Source organism: Pseudophryne corroboree, chromosome 7 (genome assembly GCF_028390025.1).
Source record: "Pseudophryne corroboree isolate aPseCor3 chromosome 7, aPseCor3.hap2, whole genome shotgun sequence".
Taxonomy (NCBI): Eukaryota; Metazoa; Chordata; class Amphibia; order Anura; family Myobatrachidae; genus Pseudophryne; species Pseudophryne corroboree.
The window spans coordinates 28,008,884-28,030,813 of NC_086450.1; the positions used below are offsets into that span (position 1 = coordinate 28,008,884).

Here is a 21,930-nt window from a genome sequence, read left to right on the forward strand (position 1 = left end):
AACACCGTGGCTAGCTCCTCCCCTACTATGTCCCCTCTCCAAGCCAGTCTACGTAAAACTGTGCCCGAGGAGAGCTGGAATAAACTAACGTTAAAGTAGAGGAGGTTAACGCCGCCATGTAAACCAGGATAACACGAAACCAACTTGGAACCTAACAAAAGGTTAACCTGAAACAATCAAGCAGTCACATAGTGATCTGCGAACCGTTAAGCGAACAAGGAGGAGACAGCGCTGAGCAGGCGTCCAGTGTCCCCTGTGGAATCTGAGAAAGGGATTTATCGGTAAGTACCAAAATCCTGATTTCTCCTTCATCCACTAGGGGACACTGGAGCGCAGTTACAATGGGGACGTCCCAGAGCTCCCAAAATGGGCGGGAGAGCGCTGAGAGTCCTGTAAAACCGCTCGACCAAACTGTGACGCAGAGGCCGCAAAAGTGTCAAACCTGTAAAATTTGACAAACCTATGTCGGCCCGACCAAGTAGCCCCGACATAAAGAAGTCATGGAGACCCCACGGGCAGCCGCCCACGAAGGTCCCACACAATGCGTAGAGTGCGCTGAAATTGAATCCGGAGGTTCCCGAGAAGCTGCCAAATAAGCCTGTCTGATGGTCAGCCGAATCCATCGTGACAAAGTCTGCTTAGAAGCCAGCCAACCACGGCGGGTAGCATCGTATAAAACAAATAAGGAATCGGACTTCCGAATAGCCTTAGTCCTATCCACATAGATCTTGAGCGCTCTGACTACGTCCAATGATCTTGAATCCGTAGAGTCTACCGAGAGAGCCGGAACCACAAGTGGCTGATTGATGTGACAGTCGGACACCACCTTAGGTAGAAAAGACATGCGAGTACGGAGCTCGGCCCTATCAGCATGAAACACCAGGTAAGGAGGACGACAAGAAAGAGCCCCAAGTTCCAACACCCGTCTAGCCGAAGCGAGAGCCAGGAGAAGAACCACCTTCCAGGTGAGATATTTCATCTCCACTGACTCAAACAACGAGGATTGCAGAAAAGCGAGAACCAGAGTGAGGTCCCATGGCGCTGTTGGGGGGCGAAAGGGAGGCTGTATACGTAAAACCCCCTGAAAGAAAGTCTGAACTTCTGGCAGCAAGGCTAACTTTGTCTGGAAAAAAAACGAAAGAGCCGAGACCTGCACCTTTAGTGAACCCAGTCTTAAGCCTGCCGAAAAACCCGCCTGCAAAAAACTGAGAAGGCGGGCCAAGCGAAAAACTAAAGGAGAAAACTGTCGACGTTCACACCAGGCTACATAAGCCTTCCAAATACGGTAGTAGTGAGACGATGTGACTAACTTTCTAGCCCGAAGCATAGTAGGTATAACTGTACGAGGAATCCCCTTCTTTTTCAAGATGGCCTTCTCAACAGCCACGCCGTCAAACGTAGCCTGCTTAAGTCTGGATAAAGAAAAGGACCCTGTTGCAGAAGATCGTCCCGTAGTGGCAGGGGCCAAGGCTCGGCTATTGACAACAGGCGGAGGGTGGAGTACAAAGTTTTGCGCGGCCAATCTGGAGCCACCAGGAGGACCAGAGCGTTTTCTCTCTTGATGCGTTGTAGAACCCGAGGCGACAGCGGGAAGGGAGGAAAGAGGTAAACGTACCGGAAATTCCAAGGAGCCGTGAGGGCATCCACGCCTGCCGCCGCCGGGTCTCTCGTTCGAGCGTGATGAAGAGGCAGCTGATGGTTCAGGTGGGACGCCATGAGGTCGATCTGTGGTCTTCCCCACCGGCGGACAAGCTGACAAAACACCTGGGGATGGAGTGACCACTCTCCCGGGTGCATGTCCTGTCGGCTGAGGTAATCGGCTTCCCAATTTTCCACTCCTGGAATGAATATCGGCGAGAAGGACAGCGCATACTCCTCCCCCCAGAGAAGTATGTTGGTGACCTCCCCCATCGCCGCACGGCTGCGAGTGCCGCCCTGACGGTTGATGTACGCTACCGTTGTGGCGTTGTCGGATTGAACCTTTACCGCTCGACCGCGCAGCAGATGATGTGCCTGAAGTAGGGCGTTGTTTACCGCCCGTAGTTCGAGAATGTTTATCGGGAGAGCAGATTCGTGAATCCACCAGCGTCCCTGGAACCGATGTTCGAGGGTCACCGCCCCCCAGCCTCGCAGACTTGCGTCCGTGGTGAGAAGAGACCAATCCCACACTCCGAACCTCCTTCCTTCCAACAGATGTGCCGACTGGAGCCACCAGAGAAGCGACGACCGTGCCTTTGGAGATAGCGTCACCCGCTAATGAAGGAACAGATGAGATCCTGACCACTGATGTAGAAGACACAGCTGAAACGGTCGAGAGTGAAAGCGACCGTATGGAAGAGCTTCAAACGCCGCTACCATCTTTTTCAGGAGGCGAATGCACAGATACACCGACACCCAACGGTGCCGAAGGACCAACCTTACCAGCATCTGTAAAGACAGGATCTTGTCCTGAGGAAGGAAAACCTTCTGACGGACCGTGTCGAGAATCATACCCAAAAACAGCAACCGTTGTGAGGGGCATAAGTGAGACTTCTGGAAGTTCAGGATCCACCCGTGCCGAACCAGAAGGTCCTGCATTATCCGGATATACTGAAGTAAAAGCTCCGCCGAGCGCGCCTTTATGAGCAGATCGTCCAGATAGGGAACAATATTCACACCCTGCTCCCGAAGTAGGGCCATCATGACCGCCATGACTTTTGTGAACACTCTGGGAGCAGAAGAGAGACCGAACGGAAGGGCCTGGAACTGGAAATGAGCCTCCTGTATCGCAAACTGGAGAAAAGCCTGATGAGGAGGCCAGATGGGAACATATGTAAGTATGCATCCTTGATGTCTAAGGACGCCAGAAACTCGTTTTGCTCCAAACCCGCAATAACCGACTGGAGGTACTCCATCTTGAACTTGAATACACTCAAATACTAATTGAGATTCTTCAAGTTCAGGATTGGCCTGACCAAGCCATCCGGCTTCGGTACGAGAAACAGGCTTGAGTAATATCCCTGTTTCCGATGCTGAGAGGTAACAGGGATCAGTACCCTTGCGGCTAGAAGCTTCTGGACCGCTGCCTGCAAGGCAACTCCTTTGTCGGAAACTGGTAAACCCGTGGTGAAAAACCGCCGGGGCGGAAGGGTTTGAAAATCGAGCTTGTAACCGTAAGTGATGAGATCCCTGACCCAAGCATCTGGGCAGGACTGTATCGAGACTTCCTTGAAGTCCCACAGACGAGCTCCCACCCTGTGGTCCCTCAGGTGGGAGGGGAGCTCGTCATGCGGTGGTAGTGGCGGCGGATTTACCCGCTGACTGGGTTGAGGCTGTGGAACTTCTGCCTCTACCCCTATGGCCACGGGAGGCAGAAGCTCCCCCCTTGGCCTGGCCTCGAAACCTGGAAGGAGCCCGAAAGGAGGGACCCCTATAGGGCCTGCGATAGGCTGGAGCAGCAGAAGGAAGATAAGTCGACTTATCTCCGGTGGCCTGAGAAATCCAGGCATCCAGACCCTTACCGAACAGGACCTCTCCCGTAAAGGGAAACGCTTCTGCTGCCCGCTTGGACTCCGTATCCGCTTGCCACTGCCGCAGCCAGAGAGCTCTGCAAGCCGAAATTGCTAAAGCGGAAATCCTAGCACAGATGATGCAGATGTCCTTGGAAGCCTCGCAAAGATAGAGGGCTGACTCGCGGATGTATTCCGCCAACTGTATCAGTTGATCCGCTGGCAAATCGTCCCGAATTCCAGAGGACAATTGCTCTGCCCAAGCCTCCATCGTCTTGTTGACCCAACAACCTACCTGCGCTGGGCGATGTAATACCCCCGCCGCCGAGTAAATAGTCTTCAAGGTGGATTCCAATTTCCTATCTGACGCTTCTTTAAGCGACGTTGCTGCCTGAACCGGCAGAACCGTCTTCTTGGGCAGATGAGACACCGAAGGATCCACAATCTGAGAGGTCTCATAACGCGTCCTGCTATCTGCGGGAAAGGGATAGGAAGACAACATTTTTCTTGATACCTGAAACTTTGCGTCCGGATGTTTCCATGCTGCCGTGATGAGCGCATCTAGCTCCTCCGAAACTGGAAAAGTCACCGGCAAGCATTGGTCAGTGCCAAACCTTGAAGGGCGTAAGGCGCCCTGCTCCGTCTCCTCCACCTGCAATACTGAGCGAATAGCAGTAATAAGAGCCTCAATACCATGAGCTACTGGTTCAGAGTCCTCGTACACCTGATCGTCATCAGTATCCTGTACATCTACCACTGCCTCATCTAATTGAGGCATATCATCGTCAGATTCCTGCAACACAGAGGCTAGAAATCTCTTTTTAGAAGCCTGTGTGGGGGGACTAAAGGACGGGGCTTGGGAAGGGATTACCGCCCTAGAGAGCCCTTCAACTGATTTTGCAAGGGAAATAGCCCATGCTGGTTCAGGCTCCGGGACCGGGACCGGCTGTCGGACTCGGGCCGCCTCTCTGTCTTCTCTAGAGGCCTTCAGTTCCCTAGTCAGCAGGGACATAACCTCTGTGAGCTGTGATGTCCATGCAGGGGTGCTCTGGGGTTCTGATGAGGGCTGGGTAGATTCTGACCCCCCCCCATCTCACATAAATGAAGACTCTGCTTCTGAGTTGCCTTGGAGCCTTTGCCTGCCATGGCAGACCCTAGTAGTCACCCTCCCACACACACACAGCAATAGGCAGAAGGGGAGGTAGGGGGGAGAGCAGGGAGCAGCGCAGTGTAAGCAGCCCTACACAAAAAAGTACAAGTGCCCCCTGTCCCCACTGTAACCAGCTCACTGCGTGTCCCGAACAAAGATCCGCCTCTGCTTCCTGCGCTGCAGCCCCGGGATATGGCCGCCAGCGCGCGCTGAGTCCAGCGGAGTAGAGCGGGGCTAAGCTCCGCCCCCTCCGCAAGGCGCCAAATTCAAACTTTCTTCGCGCCTCCAGCACGATCCCCGTGCCGGCTCTGTGAGCCGCGCTTAGCGGGGATCCGGCTGAAGGAGCGGGGGGAGCGAGCCGGGACCCGCGTACAGCGGGGGCAGTGAGCCGCGGCCGGGACCATTCTAAGAGTGGTGGCGGGGGGGGGGGGGGGGGGGGATTGGCGTGTGGGTGCGGATAGGAGCTGCGGCGCTGGGACCAGCCCAAAGGTGCGTGAGGAGACCGGAGCAGCAAAATAAATAAATAAATAAACCACAGTAAATTACACAGTATAAATAAAAGTGTGCAATCCAACCACAACAGTGCTTTTACTCACCCCTTGGTGAAACAGCCCCGACACGCGCCGCACGCAGCGGTGTCCGGCCGCACATACTTACCGCTGCCTGCTGCCGGAATCTTCTGCCGACGGAGCGGCCCCACCACGCGCCGCACGCAGCGGTGTCTGGCCGGCTCCGGAGAGCTCAGTGTCTCCTTCAGCCGGGGCCCATCCCGAGCCGCACGCAGCTGCGATGGGACCCCGCCGGCAGCTCCCGCGGTGCAGACTGGCAGTGGCAAAGCTGCCAGTCTGTGTGTGCAAGAAAGAAAATAAAAAAATTCTTCAGAGAAAACCCAAGAGTGACCAGCTCCCTTGGGCACAAAACAAAGACTGGCTTGGAGGGAGGACATAGTAGGGGAGGAGCTAGCCACGGTGTTTGAGTTTTAAAGTGCCAGCTCCCAGTTACTGCCTACTATTTCTCCATTGTAACTGCGCTCCAGTGTCCCCTAGTGGATGAAGGAGAAAATAAATTTCTAATCGCAATTCTGCTAATCTTGCGTTCGCAATTCTACTATGCTAAGATTCACTCCCAGTTGGCGGCGGCTTAGTGTGTGCAAAGCTGCTAAAAGCAGCTAGCGAGCGAACAACTCGGAATGAGGGCCCATATACATTATTCAGAAGACTATATGTAATATTACGGGGCAGGTGCTATATACATTATTCAGAATACTATATATAATATTACGGGGCAGGTACTATATACATTATTTAGAATGCTATATATAATATTATGGTGCAGGTACTATATACATTATTTAGAATGCTATATATAATATTATGGTGCAGGTACTATATACATTATTTAGAATACTATATACAATATTACGAGGCAGGTACGATATACATTATTTAGAATACTATATACAATATTACGGGGCAGATACTATATACATTTAAAATACTATATACAATATTACGAGGAACGGTACTATATACATTATTTAGAATACTATATACAATATTATGAGGCAATTACAATATACATTATTCAGAATACTATGGTGGTCATTCCGAGTTGATTGCTAGCTGCATTTATTCGCTGTGCAGTGATGAGGCAAAAAAAAGGCACTTATGCGGCGCAATGCGCACGTGCGACGTACTATTACAACGAACGTTGTAGTTTCACACAAGGTCTAGCGAAGCTTTTCAGTCGCACTGCTGGCCGCAGAGTGATTGACATGAAGTGGGCATTTCTGGGTGGCAACTGACCGTTTTCAGGGAGTGTTCGGAATGATGATTTGGTGCTAATTATTTATATATAAAGCGCTAACAGGTCTGGGCAGTCATTTTACTGGCCTCAGTACCAGGATAGGCGCTGGGTGTGAGCTGGCAGAACTCCCTCTGTGTCTCTCTTACAGGCTTTGTTGTGGGTCTGTCTCCTATAGCCCCAGTGTGGTTGTGTGTGTCGATGTCTGAGGCTGAGTGCTCTTCCCAGGAGGAGGCTGGAGTGGGGACAGAAAATACTGTGGGAGTGACCGTGTCGGCACCGCCGACGGAGGATTGGGTAAATATGTTGAGTGTTTTTTAAATGCAAATGTGACTCTGTTGACTTAGAGGTTTGATAGATCTGAGTCTAAGAACCAGACATGAAGGAAATCCATGGAAGATGCTTTGTCACAAGCTCAGACCCCTTCGGGGTCACAGAAATGTGCATTTACCCAGATAGCAGATACAGATACCGACACGGACTCTGACTCCAGTGTCGACTATAGTGATGCCAGATTACATCCAAAACTGGCTAAGAGCATTCAGTACATGATTGTGGCACTAAAATACATATTACATATCACTGAGGACCCTGCTGTTCCTGATACTAGGGTCTGTATGTTTAAAGGAAAGAAACCTGAGGTAACGTTTCCTCCCTCTCATGAACTGAACGCGCTTTTTGAAAAGGCTTGGGAAAACCCTGACAAGAAGGTACAGATTCCCAAAAGAATTCCAGTGGCATATCCATTTCCATTTGGGGACGGGGAAAAGTGGGAGTCAACCCCCACGGTAGACAAAGCTTTATCGCTTCTATCCAAAAAGGTGGCGCTTCCGTCTCCTGACACGGCAGCCCTAAAGGATCCTGCGGATCGTAAGCAGGAAAATACACTAAAATCCATTTATGTCACTACGGGGTCGCTGCTCAGGTCTGCCGTTGCTGCGGCATGGGTGAGTAGCGCTATTGAAAAGTGGGCAGATAACTTGTCATCTGAGATAGATACCCTGGACAGGGATAACGTGCTTTTGACTCTGGGTCATATCAGGGACGCTGCAGCATATGTAAAAGAAGCTGTAAGGGATATTGGCCTTTTGGGATCAAGGGCCAATGCCATGGCTGTCTCAGCTAGAAGGGCATTGTGGATTCATCAATGGAATGCTGATGCTGACTCTGAGAAGGCGATGGAGTCGTTACCATTTAACGGTAGTGTCCTGTTTGGTGACGGCCTCACTGATCTGGTGTCTACGGCTACCGCGGGTAAATCGTCATTTTTACCTTATGTTCCTGCACAGCAGAAGAAGCCTCACTATCAGATGCAGTCCTTTTGGCCCAATAAATTAAAAAAAGGACGAGGGTCTTCCTTCCTTGCTGCGAGAGGAAGAGGAAGGGGAAAAAGGTCACAGGTAGGGAGGCCAATCCCGGGCCGTTTTTTCAATCCCGGGATTCGGGATTGAAAAACGGTCAATCCCGGGTTTGCAGTAGGTACCAGTGAAAGATGTAGGGAGCAGCGCTGGAGGGAGAGTGTAGGTAGCGGTGCGGGAGGTAGGGAGGGGGTAGGCATAGGCGTGCGCAGACACTGACAGGCGGGTGCCGCTCTGGACTCCCCTGTCCTGGATATAGACTGCTCACCTGGGCGGCCCAGGTAAGCAGTGTATGTCCAGGACAGGGGAGGTGAGAGAGCACTATAATGCCGTGGAGGGGGGGAAGTCCGGAGTGGCATCCAACTGTCAGTGTCTGCGCACGCCTATGGGGGTAGGTAGCTGTGCGGGTGGGTGGGGTTAGGTAGCGGTGCGGGAGGGTGGGTGGGTGTAGGGAGTGGTGCGGGAGTGAGGGTGTAGGTAGCAGCGGGAGGGTTGGTAGCAGCGCGGGAGGGAGGGTGGGTGTAAGTAATAACACTTACTATTAGGCGGGCGACCGCGGCAGCCATGGACACACTGAACACGGCGGCATTTCAAATTAAGCGCCGGCCGCCAGCCAACCAGAGCTGGCGGACCGGCAGCCAATCAGGGAAGCTGCCGCAGCAGTCGCTCCTGATTGGTTGCCGCTGCTGCGGCAGCTTCCCTGATTGGCTGCCGGTCCGCCAGATCTGATTGGCTGGCGGCCGGCGCTTCATTTGAAATGCCGCCGTGTTCAGCGTGTCCATGGCTGCTGCGGCCGCCTGATAGTAAGTGTTATTACTTACACCCACCCGCCCTCCCTCGCCGCTTCCAACCCTCCCGCACATGCGCACTGTAATCCCTTGAATCCCGGGATTGGAGGCTCCAATCCCAGGATTCAAATCCCGGCATTTTTGGGCCCAAATCCCGGGATCCCGCCGATCCCGGGATTGGCCTCCCTAGTCACAGGCTGTGGCAAGTTCCCAAGAGCAGAAGTCCTCTCTGGCTTCTACCAAATCCACTGCATGTCGCTGGGGCTCCTCTGCGGGAGGAGTCCACACTGGTGGGGGCACGTCTCAGACTTTTCAGTCAGGTCTGGGTGCACTCGGACTTGGATCCTTGGATAGTAGAAATAGTAACTCAAGGATACAGATTAGAGTTTCAAGACGTGCCCCCTCACCGATTTTTCAAATCGGCCCTGCCAGCATCTCTTATAGAGAGGGAGGTAGTATGCGCTGCGATACTAAAGTTGTGTCAAAATCAAGTAATTGTCACGGTACCCCCGTCACAACAGGGGGAAGGCTTTTATTCGAGCCTGTTTGTGGACCCAAAGCCGGATGGCTCAGTCAGACCGATTCTGAACCTAAAATCCCTCAATTTCTTTCTAAAAAAAATTCAAATTCAAGATGGAATCTCTCCGAGCAGTGATCTCCAGTCTGGAGGAGGGGGATTTTATGGTGTCGGTCGACATAAAGGATGCCTACTTACACGTCCCCATATATCCTCCACATCAGGCTTACCTGAGGTTTGCTGTTCAGGATTGTCATTACCAATTTCAGACGTTGCCGTTTGGTCTGTCCACGGCTCCGAGGATTTTCACCAAAGTAATGGCGGAAATTATGGTTCTCCTGCGCAAGCAGGGAATTACAATTATCCCGTACTTGGACGATCTCCTCAAAGGCGAGATCCAAGGAGCAATTGCTGAAAAATGTTGCCCTTTCACTGACTATTCTGCAACAACATGGTTGGCTCCTAATTTTGCCAAAATCACAGTTGGCTCCGACGACACGGCTGTCGTTCCTGGGTATGATTCTGGATACAGAATTGCGGAGAGTTTTTCTTCCAGTGGAAAAGGCTCTGGAAATACAGAACATGGTAAAACAGATTCTGAAACCAGCAAAGGTGTCAGTTCTTCAATGCACTCGTTTGCTGGGGAAGATGGTGGCGGCCTACGAGGCCATTCCGTATGGCAGGTTCCATGCCAGGGTGTTTCAGTGGGACCTATTGGACAAGTGGTCCGGGTCTCACCTGGACATGCACCGGAAAATAATTCTATCTTCCAGGACCAGAATCTCCCTTCTGTGGTGGCTGCACAGTTCTCACCTTCTGGAGGGACGCAGGTTCGGGATTCAGGATTGGATCCTGGTGACCACAGATGCAAGGCTCCGAGGCTGGGGAGCAGTCACACAGGGAAGAAATTTTCAGGGAAAGTGGTCAATCCAGGAAGCTTGTCTGCACATAAACATTCTGGAATTATGGGCCATTTACAACGGCATTCTGCAAGCAGAACATCATCTTCGAGGTCTGCCTGTCTTGATTCAGTCAGACAACGTAACAACAGTGGCGTACATAAACCGCCAGGGCGGAACAAGGAGCAGAACGGTGATGGCCGAGGCCACGAAGATTCTTCGCGGGGTGGAAAGACATGCCAGCGCTCTGTCAGCAGTCTTCATTCCAGGAGTGGACAACTGGGAAGCAGACTTCCTCAGCAGACATGATCTCCATCCAGGAGAGTGGGGTCTTCATCGAGAGGTCTTTGCAGAAGTGACAAGTCGTTGGGGAATTCCTCAAGTAGACACGATGGCGTCCCGCCTCAACAAGAAACTTCAGAGAGATTGTTACAGGTCAAGGGGTCCTCAAGCGATAGCGGTGGACGCCCTTGTGACACCGTGGGTGTTTCCGTCGGTATATGTGTTCCCTCCACTTCCACTCATTCCAAAGGTGATAAAGATTATAAAAAGAACAAAGGTTCAGACGATAATCATTGTTCCGGATTGGCCAAAAAGGGCATGGTATCCAGATCTTCAGGAGTTGCTCATAGAAGATCCCTGGCCTCTTCCTCTTAGGGAGGACCTGTTACAACAGGGGCCTTGCGTGTATCAAGACTTACCGCGGCTGCGTTTGACGGCATTGCGGTTGAACGCCAAATCCTAGCCCGGAAGGGTATTCCCAGTGAAGTCATTCCTACTCTTCTTCAGGCTAGAAAAGGAGTAACGGCAAAGCATTACCACCGTATTTGGAGAAAATGTGTTTGGTGTGAATCCAAGAAGGCTCCTACGGAGGAATTTCAACTGGGGCGTTTGCTCCATTTTTTGCAAGCAGGTATGGATGCGGGCCTAAAGTTAGGCTCCATTAAAGTACAGATTTCGGCCTGGTCTATCTTTTTTCAGAAAGAATTGGCCTCCCTTCCAGAAATTCAGACCTTCGTGAAGGGTGTGCTGCACATCCAACCTCCATTTGTGCCTCCTGTGGCACCGTGGGATCTTAATGTGGTATTGCAGTTCCTGCAATCGCATTGGTTTGAACCTTTGCGTAAAGTTGAGTTAAAATTCCTTACTTGGAAAGTAGTCATGTTGTTGGCCTTGGCGTCCGCAAGGTGGGTGTCTGAGTTGGCGGCTTTGTCTCACAAAAGCCCCTATTTAATCTTCTATGCTGATAGAGCGGAGTTGAGAACTCGTCAGCAATTTCTGCCAAAAGTGGTTTCATCATTTCACGTGAACCAGCCTATTGTGGTGCCAGTGGCTACTGACGTCTTGACGGAATCGAAGTCTCTCGATGTGGTCAGAGCTTTGAAGATCTATGTCGCCAGAACGGCTCAGATTAGGAAAACAGAGGCTCTGTTTGTCCTGTGGGCTTCCAACAAGATTGGGGCTCCTGCTTCTAAGCAGACTATTGCGCGCTGGATCTGTAATACGATTCAGCAAGCTCATTCTACGGCAGGATTGCCGTTACCGAAATTGGTGAAAGCCCATTCTACCAGAAAGTAGGCTCATCCTGAGCGGCTGCCCGAGGGGTCTCGGCGTTACAACTTTGCCGGGCTGCTACTTGGTCGGGATCAAACACCTTTGCAAAGTTTTACAAGTTTGATACCCTGGCTAAGGAGGACCTCTTGTTTGGTCAATCGGTGCTGCAGTCATCCGCACTCTCCCGCCTGTTCTAGAGCTTTGGTATAAACCCCATGGTTCTTGCAGCATCCTCTAGGACGTATGAGAAAATAGGATTTTAATACCTACCGGTAAATCCTTTTCTTAGTCTGTAGAGGATGCTGGCCGCCCGTCCCAGTGCGGGCTGTATCTGCAGTTGGTTATAGTTACGCTCATGTTGCGTTGAGTTCAGTCAAATCTGTGACTGTTGTTGGTCATGCCGTTGCATGCGTTGTTGCTGAATGCCATGTTGTACGGCGTGTTTGAGGTGTGAGCTGGTATGTATCTCACCTTGGTTTTAAAATAATTAAATAAATCCTTTTCCTCTAAATGTCCGTCTCCCTGGGCACAGTTCCTATAACTGGAGTCTGGAGGAGGGGCATAGAGGAAGGAGCCAGTTCACACCCATTCAAAGTCTTATAGTGTGCCCATGTCTCCTGCGGATCCCGTCTATACCCCATGGTTCTTGAAGCATCCCCAGCATCCTCTACGGACTAAGAGAAAAGGATTTACCGGTAGGTATTAAAATCCTATTTTTAGTCGCTCTGTTGATCGGTGAATGATTGACGGGAAGTGGGTGTTTCTGGGTGGTAACTGAGCGTTTTCTGGGAGTGTGCTAAAAAGCGCAGGCGTGCCAGCAGAAAACGCAGGAGTGGCTGGAGAACCGGGGGAGTGGCTGGCCGGACGCTGGGCGTGTTTGTGACGTCAGACCAGGAACTAAACGGACTGAGCTGATCGCAATCTAGGAGTAGGTCTGGGGCCACTCAGAAACTGCAAGGAAATACTTAATAGCAGAACTGCTAATCTTTCTGCTATGCTAAGATACACTCCCAGAGGGCGGCGTCTTTGTGTTTTGCATTTCTGCTAAAAGTAGCTAGCGAGCGAACAACTCGGAATGACCACCATTATCACTACCGGGATAGGACTGTAGCGCTGTGCACATTATCACTACCGGGATGGGGACTGTAGCGCTGTGCACATTATCACTACCGGGACAGAGCACTGGGCACATTATCACTACCGTGGCAGAGCACTGGGCACATTATCACTACCGTGGCAGAGCACTGGGCACATTATCACTACCGTGGCAGAGCACTGGGCACATTATCACTACTGGGACAGAGCACTGGGCACATTATCACTACCGGGACAGAGCACTGGGCACATTATCACTACCGGGACAGAGCACTGGGCACATTATCACTACCGGGACAGAGCACTGGGCACATTATCACTACCGGGGCAGAGCACTGGGCACATTATCACTACCGGGACAGAGCACTGGGCACATTATCACTACCGGGACAGAGCACTGGGCACATTATCACTACCGGGGCAGAGCACTGGGCACATTATCACTACCGGGGCAGAGCACTGGGCACATTATCACTACCGGGACAGAGCACTGGGCACATTATCACTACCGGGGCAGAGCACTGGGCACATTATCACTACCGGGGCAGAGCACTGGGCACATTATCACTACCGGGGCAGAGCACTGGGCACATTATCACTACCGGGGCAGAGCACTGGGCACATTATCACTACCGGGACAGAGCACTGGGCACATTATCACTACCGGGGCAGAGCACTGGGCACATTATCACTACCGGGACAGAGCACTGGGCACATTATCACTACCGGGGCAGAGCACTGGGCACATTATCACTACCGGGGCAGAGCACTGGGCACATTATCACTACCGGGGCAGAGCACTGGGCACATTATCACTACCGGGGCAGAGCACTGGGCACATTATCACTACCGGGACAGAGCACTGGGCACATTATCACTACCGGGGCAGAGCACTGGGCACATTATCACTACCGGGGCAGAGCACTGGGCACATTATCACTACCGGGACAGAGCACTGGGCACATTATCACTACCGGGACAGAGCACTGGGCACATTATCACTACCGGGACAGAGCACTGGGCACATTATCACTACCGGGACAGAGCACTGGGCACATTATCACTACCGGTGCAGAGCACTGGGCACATTATCACTACCGGGGCAGAGCACTGGGCACATTATCACTACCGGTGCAGAGCACTGGGCACATTATCACTACCGGGGCAGAGCACTGGGCACATTATCACTACCGGGGCAGAGCACTGGGCACATTATCACTACCGGGGCAGAGCACTGGGCACATTATCACTACCGGGGCAGAGCACTGGGCACATTATCACTACCGGGGCAGAGCACTGGGCACATTATCACTACCGGGGCAGAGCACTGGGCACATTATCACTACCGGGGCAGAGCACTGGGCACATTATCACTACCGGGGCAGAGCACTGGGCACATTATCACTACCGGGACAGAGCACTGGGCACATTATCACTACCGGGGCAGAGCACTGGGCACATTATCACTACCGGGACAGAGCACTGGGCACATTATCACTACCGGGGCAGAGCACTGGGCACATTATCACTACCGGGGCAGAGCACTGGGCACATTATCACTACCGACTGTAGCACTGTGCACATGGGCCGTCATTCTGAGTTGATCGCTCGCTAGCCACTTTTTAGCAGCCGTGCAATCGCATAGTCGCTGCCCACGGGGGAGTGTATTTTCGCTTTGCAAGAGTGCGATCGCCTGTGCAGCCAAGCGCCTGCAAACACATTTTGTGCAGAACTAGACCAGCCCTGTAGTTACTTATTCTGTGCGATGATTGCTGCGACGAAGGTCCCGGAATTGACGTCAGACGCCCGCCCTGCAAACGCCTGGACACGCCTGCGTTTTCCCAAACACTCCCAGAAAACGGTCAGTTGACACCCAGAAACGCCCTCTTCCTGTCAGTCTCCATGCGATCGGCTGTGCGAATGGAATCGTCGCTCGAAGCAGTGCAAAACAACGATGCTCTTTGTACATGTACGCCGCGCGTGTACATTGCGCCCTATGCGCAGTTTTTTTAAAATGATCGCTACGCAGCGAACATCGGCAGCTAGCGATCAACTCGGAATGACCCCCATTATCACTACCGACTGTAGCAGTGTGCACATTATCACTACTGGGACAGTTACTTCAGCGCTGTGCGCATTATTACCGGGACGGGGAGTGCAGCGCTGTGCGCATTATTACCGGGACGGGGAGTGTAGCGCTGTGCGCATTATTACCGGGACGGGGAGTGCAGCGCTGTGCGCATTATTACCGGGACGGGGAGTGCAGCGCTGTGCGCATTATTACCGGGACAGGGAGTGCAGCGCTGTGCGCATTATTACCGGGACGGGGAGTGCAGCGCTGTGCGCATTATTACCGGGACGGGGAGTGCAGCGCTGTGCGCATTATTACCGGGACGGGGAGTGTAGCGCTGTGCGCATTATTACCGGGACAGGGAGTGCAGCGCTGTGCGCATTATTACCGGGACGGGGAGTGCAGCGCTGTGCGCATTATTACCGGGACGGGGAGTGCAGCGCTGTGCGCATTATTACCGGGACAGGGAGTGCAGCGCTGTGCGCATTATTACCGGGACAGGGAGTGCAGCGCTGTGCGCATTATTACCGGGACGGGGAGTGTAGCGCTGTGCGCATTATTACCGGGACGGGGAGTGCAGCGCTGTGCGCATTATTACCGGGACGGGGAGTGCAGCGCTGTGCGCATTATTACCGGGACGGGGAGTGCAGCGCTGTGCGCATTATTACCGGGACGGGGAGTGCAGCGCTGTGCGCATTATTACCGGGACGGGGAGTGCAGCGCTGTGCGCATTATTACCGGGACAGGGAGTGCAGCGCTGTGCGCATTATTACCGGGACAGGGAGTGCAGCGCTGTGCGCATTATTACCGGGACGGGGAGTGCAGCGCTGTGCGCATTATTACCGGGACGGGGAGTGCAGCGCTGTGCGCATTATTACCGGGACAGGGAGTGCAGCGCTGTGCGCATTATTACCGGGACGGGGAGTGCAGCGCTGTGCGCATTATTACCGGGACGGGGAGTGCAGCGCTGTGCGCATTATTACCGGGACAGGGAGTGCAGCGCTGTGCGCATTATTACCGGGACAGGGAGTGCAGCGCTGTGCGCATTATTACCGGGACGGGGAGTGCAGCGCTGTGCGCATTATTACCGGGACGGGGAGTGCAGCGCTGTGCGCATTATTACCGGGACAGGGAGTGCAGCGCTGTGCGCATTATTACCGGGACGGGGAGTGCAGCGCTGTGCGCATTATTACCGGGACGGGGAGTGCAGCGCTGTGCGCATTATTACCGGGACAGGGAGTGCAGCGCTGTGCGCATTATTACCGGGACAGGGAGTGCAGCGCTGTGCGCATTATTACCGGGACGGGGAGTGCAGCGCTGTGCGCATTATTACCGGGACAGGGAGTGCAGCGCTGTGCGCATTATTACCGGGACGGGGAGTGCAGCGCTGTGCGCATTATTACCGGGACAGGGAGTGCAGCGCTGTGCGCATTATTACCGGGACAGGGAGTGCAGCGCTGTGCGCATTATTACCGGGACGGGGAGTGCAGCGCTGTGCGCATTATTACCGGGACAGGGAGTGCAGCGCTGTGCGCATTATTACCGGGACGGGGAGTGCAGCGCTGTGCGCATTATTACCGGGACGGGGAGTGCAGCGCTGTGCGCATTATTACCGGGACAGGGAGTGCAGCGCTGTGCGCATTATTACCGGGACGGGGAGTGCAGCGCTGTGCGCATTATTACCGGGACAGGGACTGTAGCGCTGTGCACATTATCACTACTAGGACAGTTACTTCAGCGCTGTGCGCATTATTACCGGGACAGGGAGTGCAGCGCTGTGCGCATTATTACCGGGACGGGGAGTGCAGCGCTGTGCGCATTATTACCGGGACGGGGAGTGCAGCGCTGTGCGCATTATTACCGGGACGGGGAGTGCAGCGCTGTGCGCATTATTACCGGGACAGGGAGTGCAGCGCTGTGCGCATTATTACCGGGACAGGGAGTGCAGCGCTGTGCGCATTATTACCGGGACGGGGAGTGCAGCGCTGTGCGCAATATTACCGGGACGGGGAGTGCAGCGCTGTGCACATTATCACTACTAGGACAGTTACTTCAGCGCTGTGCGCATTATTACCGGGACAGGGAGTGCAGCGCTGTGCGCATTATTACCGGGACAGGGAGTGCAGCGCTGTGCGCATTATTACCGGGACGGGGAGTGCAGCGCTGTGCGCATTATTACCGGGACAGGGAGTGCAGCGCTGTGCGCATTATTACCGGGACAGGGAGTGCAGCGCTGTGCGCATTATTACCGGGACGGGGAGTGCAGCGCTGTGCGCATTATTACCGGGACGGGGAGTGCAGCGCTGTGCGCATTATTACCGGGACAGGGACTGTAGCGCTGTGCACATTATCACTACTAGGACAGTTACTTCAGCGCTGTGCGCATTATTACCGGGACAGGGAGTGCAGCGCTGTGCGCATTATTACCGGGACGGGGAGTGCAGCGCTGTGCGCATTATTACCGGGACAGGGAGTGCAGCGCTGTGCGCATTATTACCGGGACGGGGAGTGCAGCGCTGTGCGCATTATTACCGGGACGGGGAGTGCAGCGCTGTGCGCATTATTACCGGGACAGGGAGTGCAGCGCTGTGTGCATTATTACCGGGACGGGGAGTGCAGCGCTGTGCGCATTATTACCGGGACAGGGAGTGCAGCGCTGTGCGCATTATTACCGGGACGGGGAGTGCAGCGCTGTGCGCATTATTACCGGGACAGGGAGTGCAGCGCTGTGCGCATTATTACCGGGACAGGGAGTGCAGCGCTGTGCGCATTATTACCGGGACAGGGAGTGCAGCGCTGTGCGCATTATTACCGGGACAGGGACTGTAGCGCTGTGCACATTATCACTACTAGGACAGTTACTTCAGCGCTGTGCGCATTATTACCGGGACAGGGAGTGCAGCGCTGTGCGCATTATTACCGGGACGGGGAGTGCAGCGCTGTGCGCATTATTACCGGGACAGGGAGTGCAGCGCTGTGCGCATTATTACCGGGACAGGGACTGTAGCGCTGTGCACATTATCACTACTAGGACAGTTACTTCAGCGCTGTGCGCATTATTACCGGGACAGGGAGTGCAGCGCTGTGCGCATTATTACCGGGACGGGGAGTGCAGCGCTGTGCGCATTATTACCGGGACGGGGAGTGCAGCGCTGTGCGCATTATTACCGGGACGGGGAGTGCAGCGCTGTGCGCATTATTACCGGGACAGGGAGTGCAGCGCTGTGCGCATTATTACCGGGACAGGGAGTGCAGCGCTGTGCGCATTATTACCGGGACGGGGAGTGCAGCGCTGTGCGCATTATTACCGGGACAGGGACTGTAGCGCTGTGCACATTATCACTACTAGGACAGTTACTTCAGCGCTGTGCGCATTATTACCGGGACAGGGAGTGCAGCGCTGTGCGCATTATTACCGGGACGGGGAGTGCAGCGCTGTGCGCATTATTACCGGGACGGGGAGTGCAGCGCTGTGCGCATTATTACCGGGACGGGGAGTGCAGCGCTGTGCGCATTATTACCGGGACAGGGAGTGCAGCGCTGTGCGCATTATTACCGGGACGGGGAGTGCAGCGCTGTGCGCATTATTACCGGGACAGGGAGTGCAGCGCTGTGCGCATTATTACCGGGACAGGGAGTGCAGCGCTGTGCGCATTATTACCGGGACGGGGAGTGCAGCGCTGTGCGCATTATCACTACTAGGACAGTTACTTCAGCGCTGTGCGCATTATTACCGGGACAGGGAGTGCAGCGCTGTGCGCATTATTACCGGGACGGGGAGTGCAGCGCTGTGCGCATTATTACCGGGACGGGGAGTGCAGCGCTGTGCGCATTATTACCGGGACAGGGAGTGCAGCGCTGTGCGCATTATTACCGGGACAGGGAGTGCAGCGCTGTGCGCATTATTACCGGGACGGGGAGTGCAGCGCTGTGCGCATTATTACCGGGACAGGGAGTGCAGCGATGTGCGCATTATTACCGGGACAGGGAGTGCAGCGCTGTGCGCATTATTACCGGGACAGGGAGTGCAGCGCTGTGCGCATTATTACCGGGACAGGGAGTGCAGCGCTGTGCGCATTGTTACCGGGACGGGGACTGTAGCGCTGTGCGCGTTATTACCGGGACGGGGACTGTAGCGCTGTGTGCATTATTACCGGGATGGGGACTGTCGCGCTGTGCGCAATATTACCGGGACGGGGACTGTAGCGCTGTGTGCATTATTACCGGGACGGGGACTGTAGCGCTGTGTGCATTATTACCGGGACGGGGACTGTCGCGCTGTGCGCAATATTACCGGGACGGGGACTGTAGCGCTGTGTGCATTATTACCGGGACGGGGACTGTAGCGCTGTGTGCATTATTACCGGGACGGGGACTGTCGCGCTGTGCGCAATATTACCGGGATGGGGACTGTAGCGCTGTGTGCATTATTACCGGGACGGGGAGTGTAGCGCTGTGTGCATTATTACCGGGATGGGGACTGTAGCGCTGTGCGCATTATTACCGGGACGGGGACTGTAGCGCTGTGTGCATTATTACCGGGACGGGGACTGTTGCGCTGTGCGCAATATTACCGGGATGGGGACTGTAGCGCTGTGTGCAATATTACCGGAATGGGGACTGTAGTGCTGTGTGCATTATTACCGGGACGGGGACTGTAGCGCTGTGTGCAATATTACCGGAATGGGGACTGTAGTGCTGTGTGCATTATTACTGGGACTGTAGCGCTGTGCGCATTATTACCGGGGCGGGGACTGTCGCGCTGTGCGCAATATTACCAGGACGGGGACTGTAGCGTTGTGCGCATTATTACCGGGACGGGGACTGTAGCGATGTGCGCATTATTACCGGGACGGGGACTGTAGCGTTGTGCGCATTATTACCGGGACGGGGACTGTAGCGATGTGCGCATTATTACCGGGACGGGGACTGTAGCGATGTGCGCATTATTACCGGGGTGCGTTTGGCATCTTGGCGGTCAGAATGCCGGTGGTCATGTAAACGACGCCGGAATCTCAACACCACTGAGGACACCGGCGCTGGAACACCGACCACTGGGATCCGGAAGGTAAGTATCTGGCTGGGTATTAGGGTTAGGGCCTGGGAGAGGGGTAGGCTTAGACATTAGGGTGGGTTAGGGTTAGACATTAGGTGAGGGGGGGGGGGGGGGGGGGACTAGCTGTAGCCGGTGCCTCCTGAAATTTGTCATAGCTGCAACCCCCCTAGATTTAGCCCTAGCCACCACCTGGGGAGGGGGAGGTTTAGCTTACTTACCCCCCAGAGGTGTAGGGACTATCGCTTTCGGGATGGCGAGGTCGGTCATGTGACTGCTGGCTTCCTGTGTCACACCTCATTATGTAATAGGTGAATCATGCTGTTGATGTTAGTGTCCTGCACTGACCCTCTCTTCATTACAGACATCGCTGTCCGGGACGGATTACCGCCTCCATTTAAGAAGCACTCGTATGGTGAGTTCTGTGATATATAGATATAGATAGATAGATATATAAATACGCATGGTGCAATGTACTTGCTGGCTGTAGTCCTGTATAGAGGGTGTAACTCAGGGCGTCGGGGTCACCTGGCTGCTGATAGCTACAGTAACTTAATGCTGGGCGTCTTATTATTCCACATCTCTTCATCTAGATTTATCTTCTCTGTAGATACCATGAAAATCATTCATCAGGCGCATGGATCAAAGGTATTTGCAGTATTCTGTGTCACCTGGTGACTGTATCTGCCCGTAATGTGTCCTGTGGTCATTTATTCCAGCAGATGAAACTAGTAGGACCTTCCAGATCAGTATGAAATCCCAGCGCACAGGATCCCGGCGTTCTAAATACGGACACCGGGATCCCGCTGGTGAAAAAGCCGACCGGAGTGTTCTCCCCACCACCCTAATCCTCCCTACCCGTAGCCTAGCCCTAACCACCCCCCGAAGGTGCCTAACCCTAACCACCCCCCCGGAGGTGCCTAAACGTAACCCTCACCTTCCACAGTCTAAACCTAACCCTCCCAGGGGGTGCTAACAATAACCACCCCCCGGAGATGCCTAATCCTAACCCTCACCTTCCACAGTCTAAACCTAACCACCCCCCGGAGGTGCCTAATCCTAACCCTCACCTTCCACAGTCTAAACCTAACCCTCCCAGGGGGTGCTAACCCTAACCACCCCTCGGAGATGCCTAATCCTAACCCTCACCTTCCACAGTCTAAACCTAACCCTCCCAGGGGCTGCTAACCCTAACCACCCCCTGGAGATGCCTAATCCTAACCCTCACCTTCCACAGTCTAAACCTAACCACCCCCCGGAGGTGCCTAATCCTAACCACCCCCCGGAGATGCCTAATCCTAACCCTCACCTTCCACAGTCTAAACCTAACCACCCCCCGGAGGTGCCTAATCCTAACCCTCACCTTCCAGTCTAAACCTAACCACCCCCCGGAGGTGCCTAAACCTAACCCTCACCTTCCAGTCTAAACCTAACCCTCCGAGGGGGTGCTTAACCCTATCCCCCCTCCCCGCAGCCTAGTGGTGCCTTGTGTGCAGTTGTAGTAAACCAACAGTGGCATTACTGTATCCGAGCCCGTACCCCAAGCGGTCTCTGTCATCTGGTTCCACAGAACTGGCTTCTCATAGACACAGTGATTGGCTACGTGTCGTGGTTCCAGATTCATATTCCTGAACAGTCGTGTGAACATTGTGTTTCCCCCGGTGATGAGCTGGTAGAGTTTTATGCAGGTTTCATTCCTTATTCCAGACCAATGAGCTGGTGGTGGGTCTGGAGGACGACAATAAACTGATCTTGCGGAGCGGACAGACCTTGCGTGAGGCCGGCGTAGGTAAGATGTGATCGTCACCCCTGCAGCACCGTATGTAAGGCCAGGACCTGCTCATGTTTTTATGTATCTGTTTGGTCTCCCCCAAGAGTGCTCAGACGGCTAACATCTAGGTTATGGAACCTTAGAGGACATTCAGGTGTCGGGTAACTCCCACCAGTTCCTAACTGCAAGTCCTAAATCAGACCCCTATGAGCACAAATCTGTTCCCTCTCTGCACGGGGAGAGAAAAGCCCATTATCCCACTTCCCTTTCTCCTCAAGGGGAGATGTGAAGAAGTTGCCTATAGCAACCGGTCGGATTCTAGCTTTCATTTATCTTGTCTATAAAATGACAGAAGGTGATTGGTTGCTATAGGCAACTCTTCT

General features: G+C 53.8%; 1 protein-coding gene across 4 annotated transcripts in view; it reads left to right on the forward strand.

The window, feature by feature from the left end:
* The window catches only part of C7H2orf76 (chromosome 7 C2orf76 homolog), a 60,455-nt gene that overhangs the window by 33,904 nt on the left and 4,621 nt on the right, over nt 1–21,930 (forward strand). For all 4 annotated transcript variants that reach the window (XM_063932833.1, XM_063932832.1, XM_063932831.1 and 1 more), the window contains exons 3-5: nt 20,141–20,191; nt 20,387–20,424; nt 21,484–21,565. In XM_063932833.1, coding sequence (XP_063788903.1) covers nt 20,141–20,191; nt 20,387–20,424; nt 21,484–21,565 — 171 coding nt within the window. The remainder of the gene's footprint in view (nt 1–20,140; nt 20,192–20,386; nt 20,425–21,483; nt 21,566–21,930) is intronic.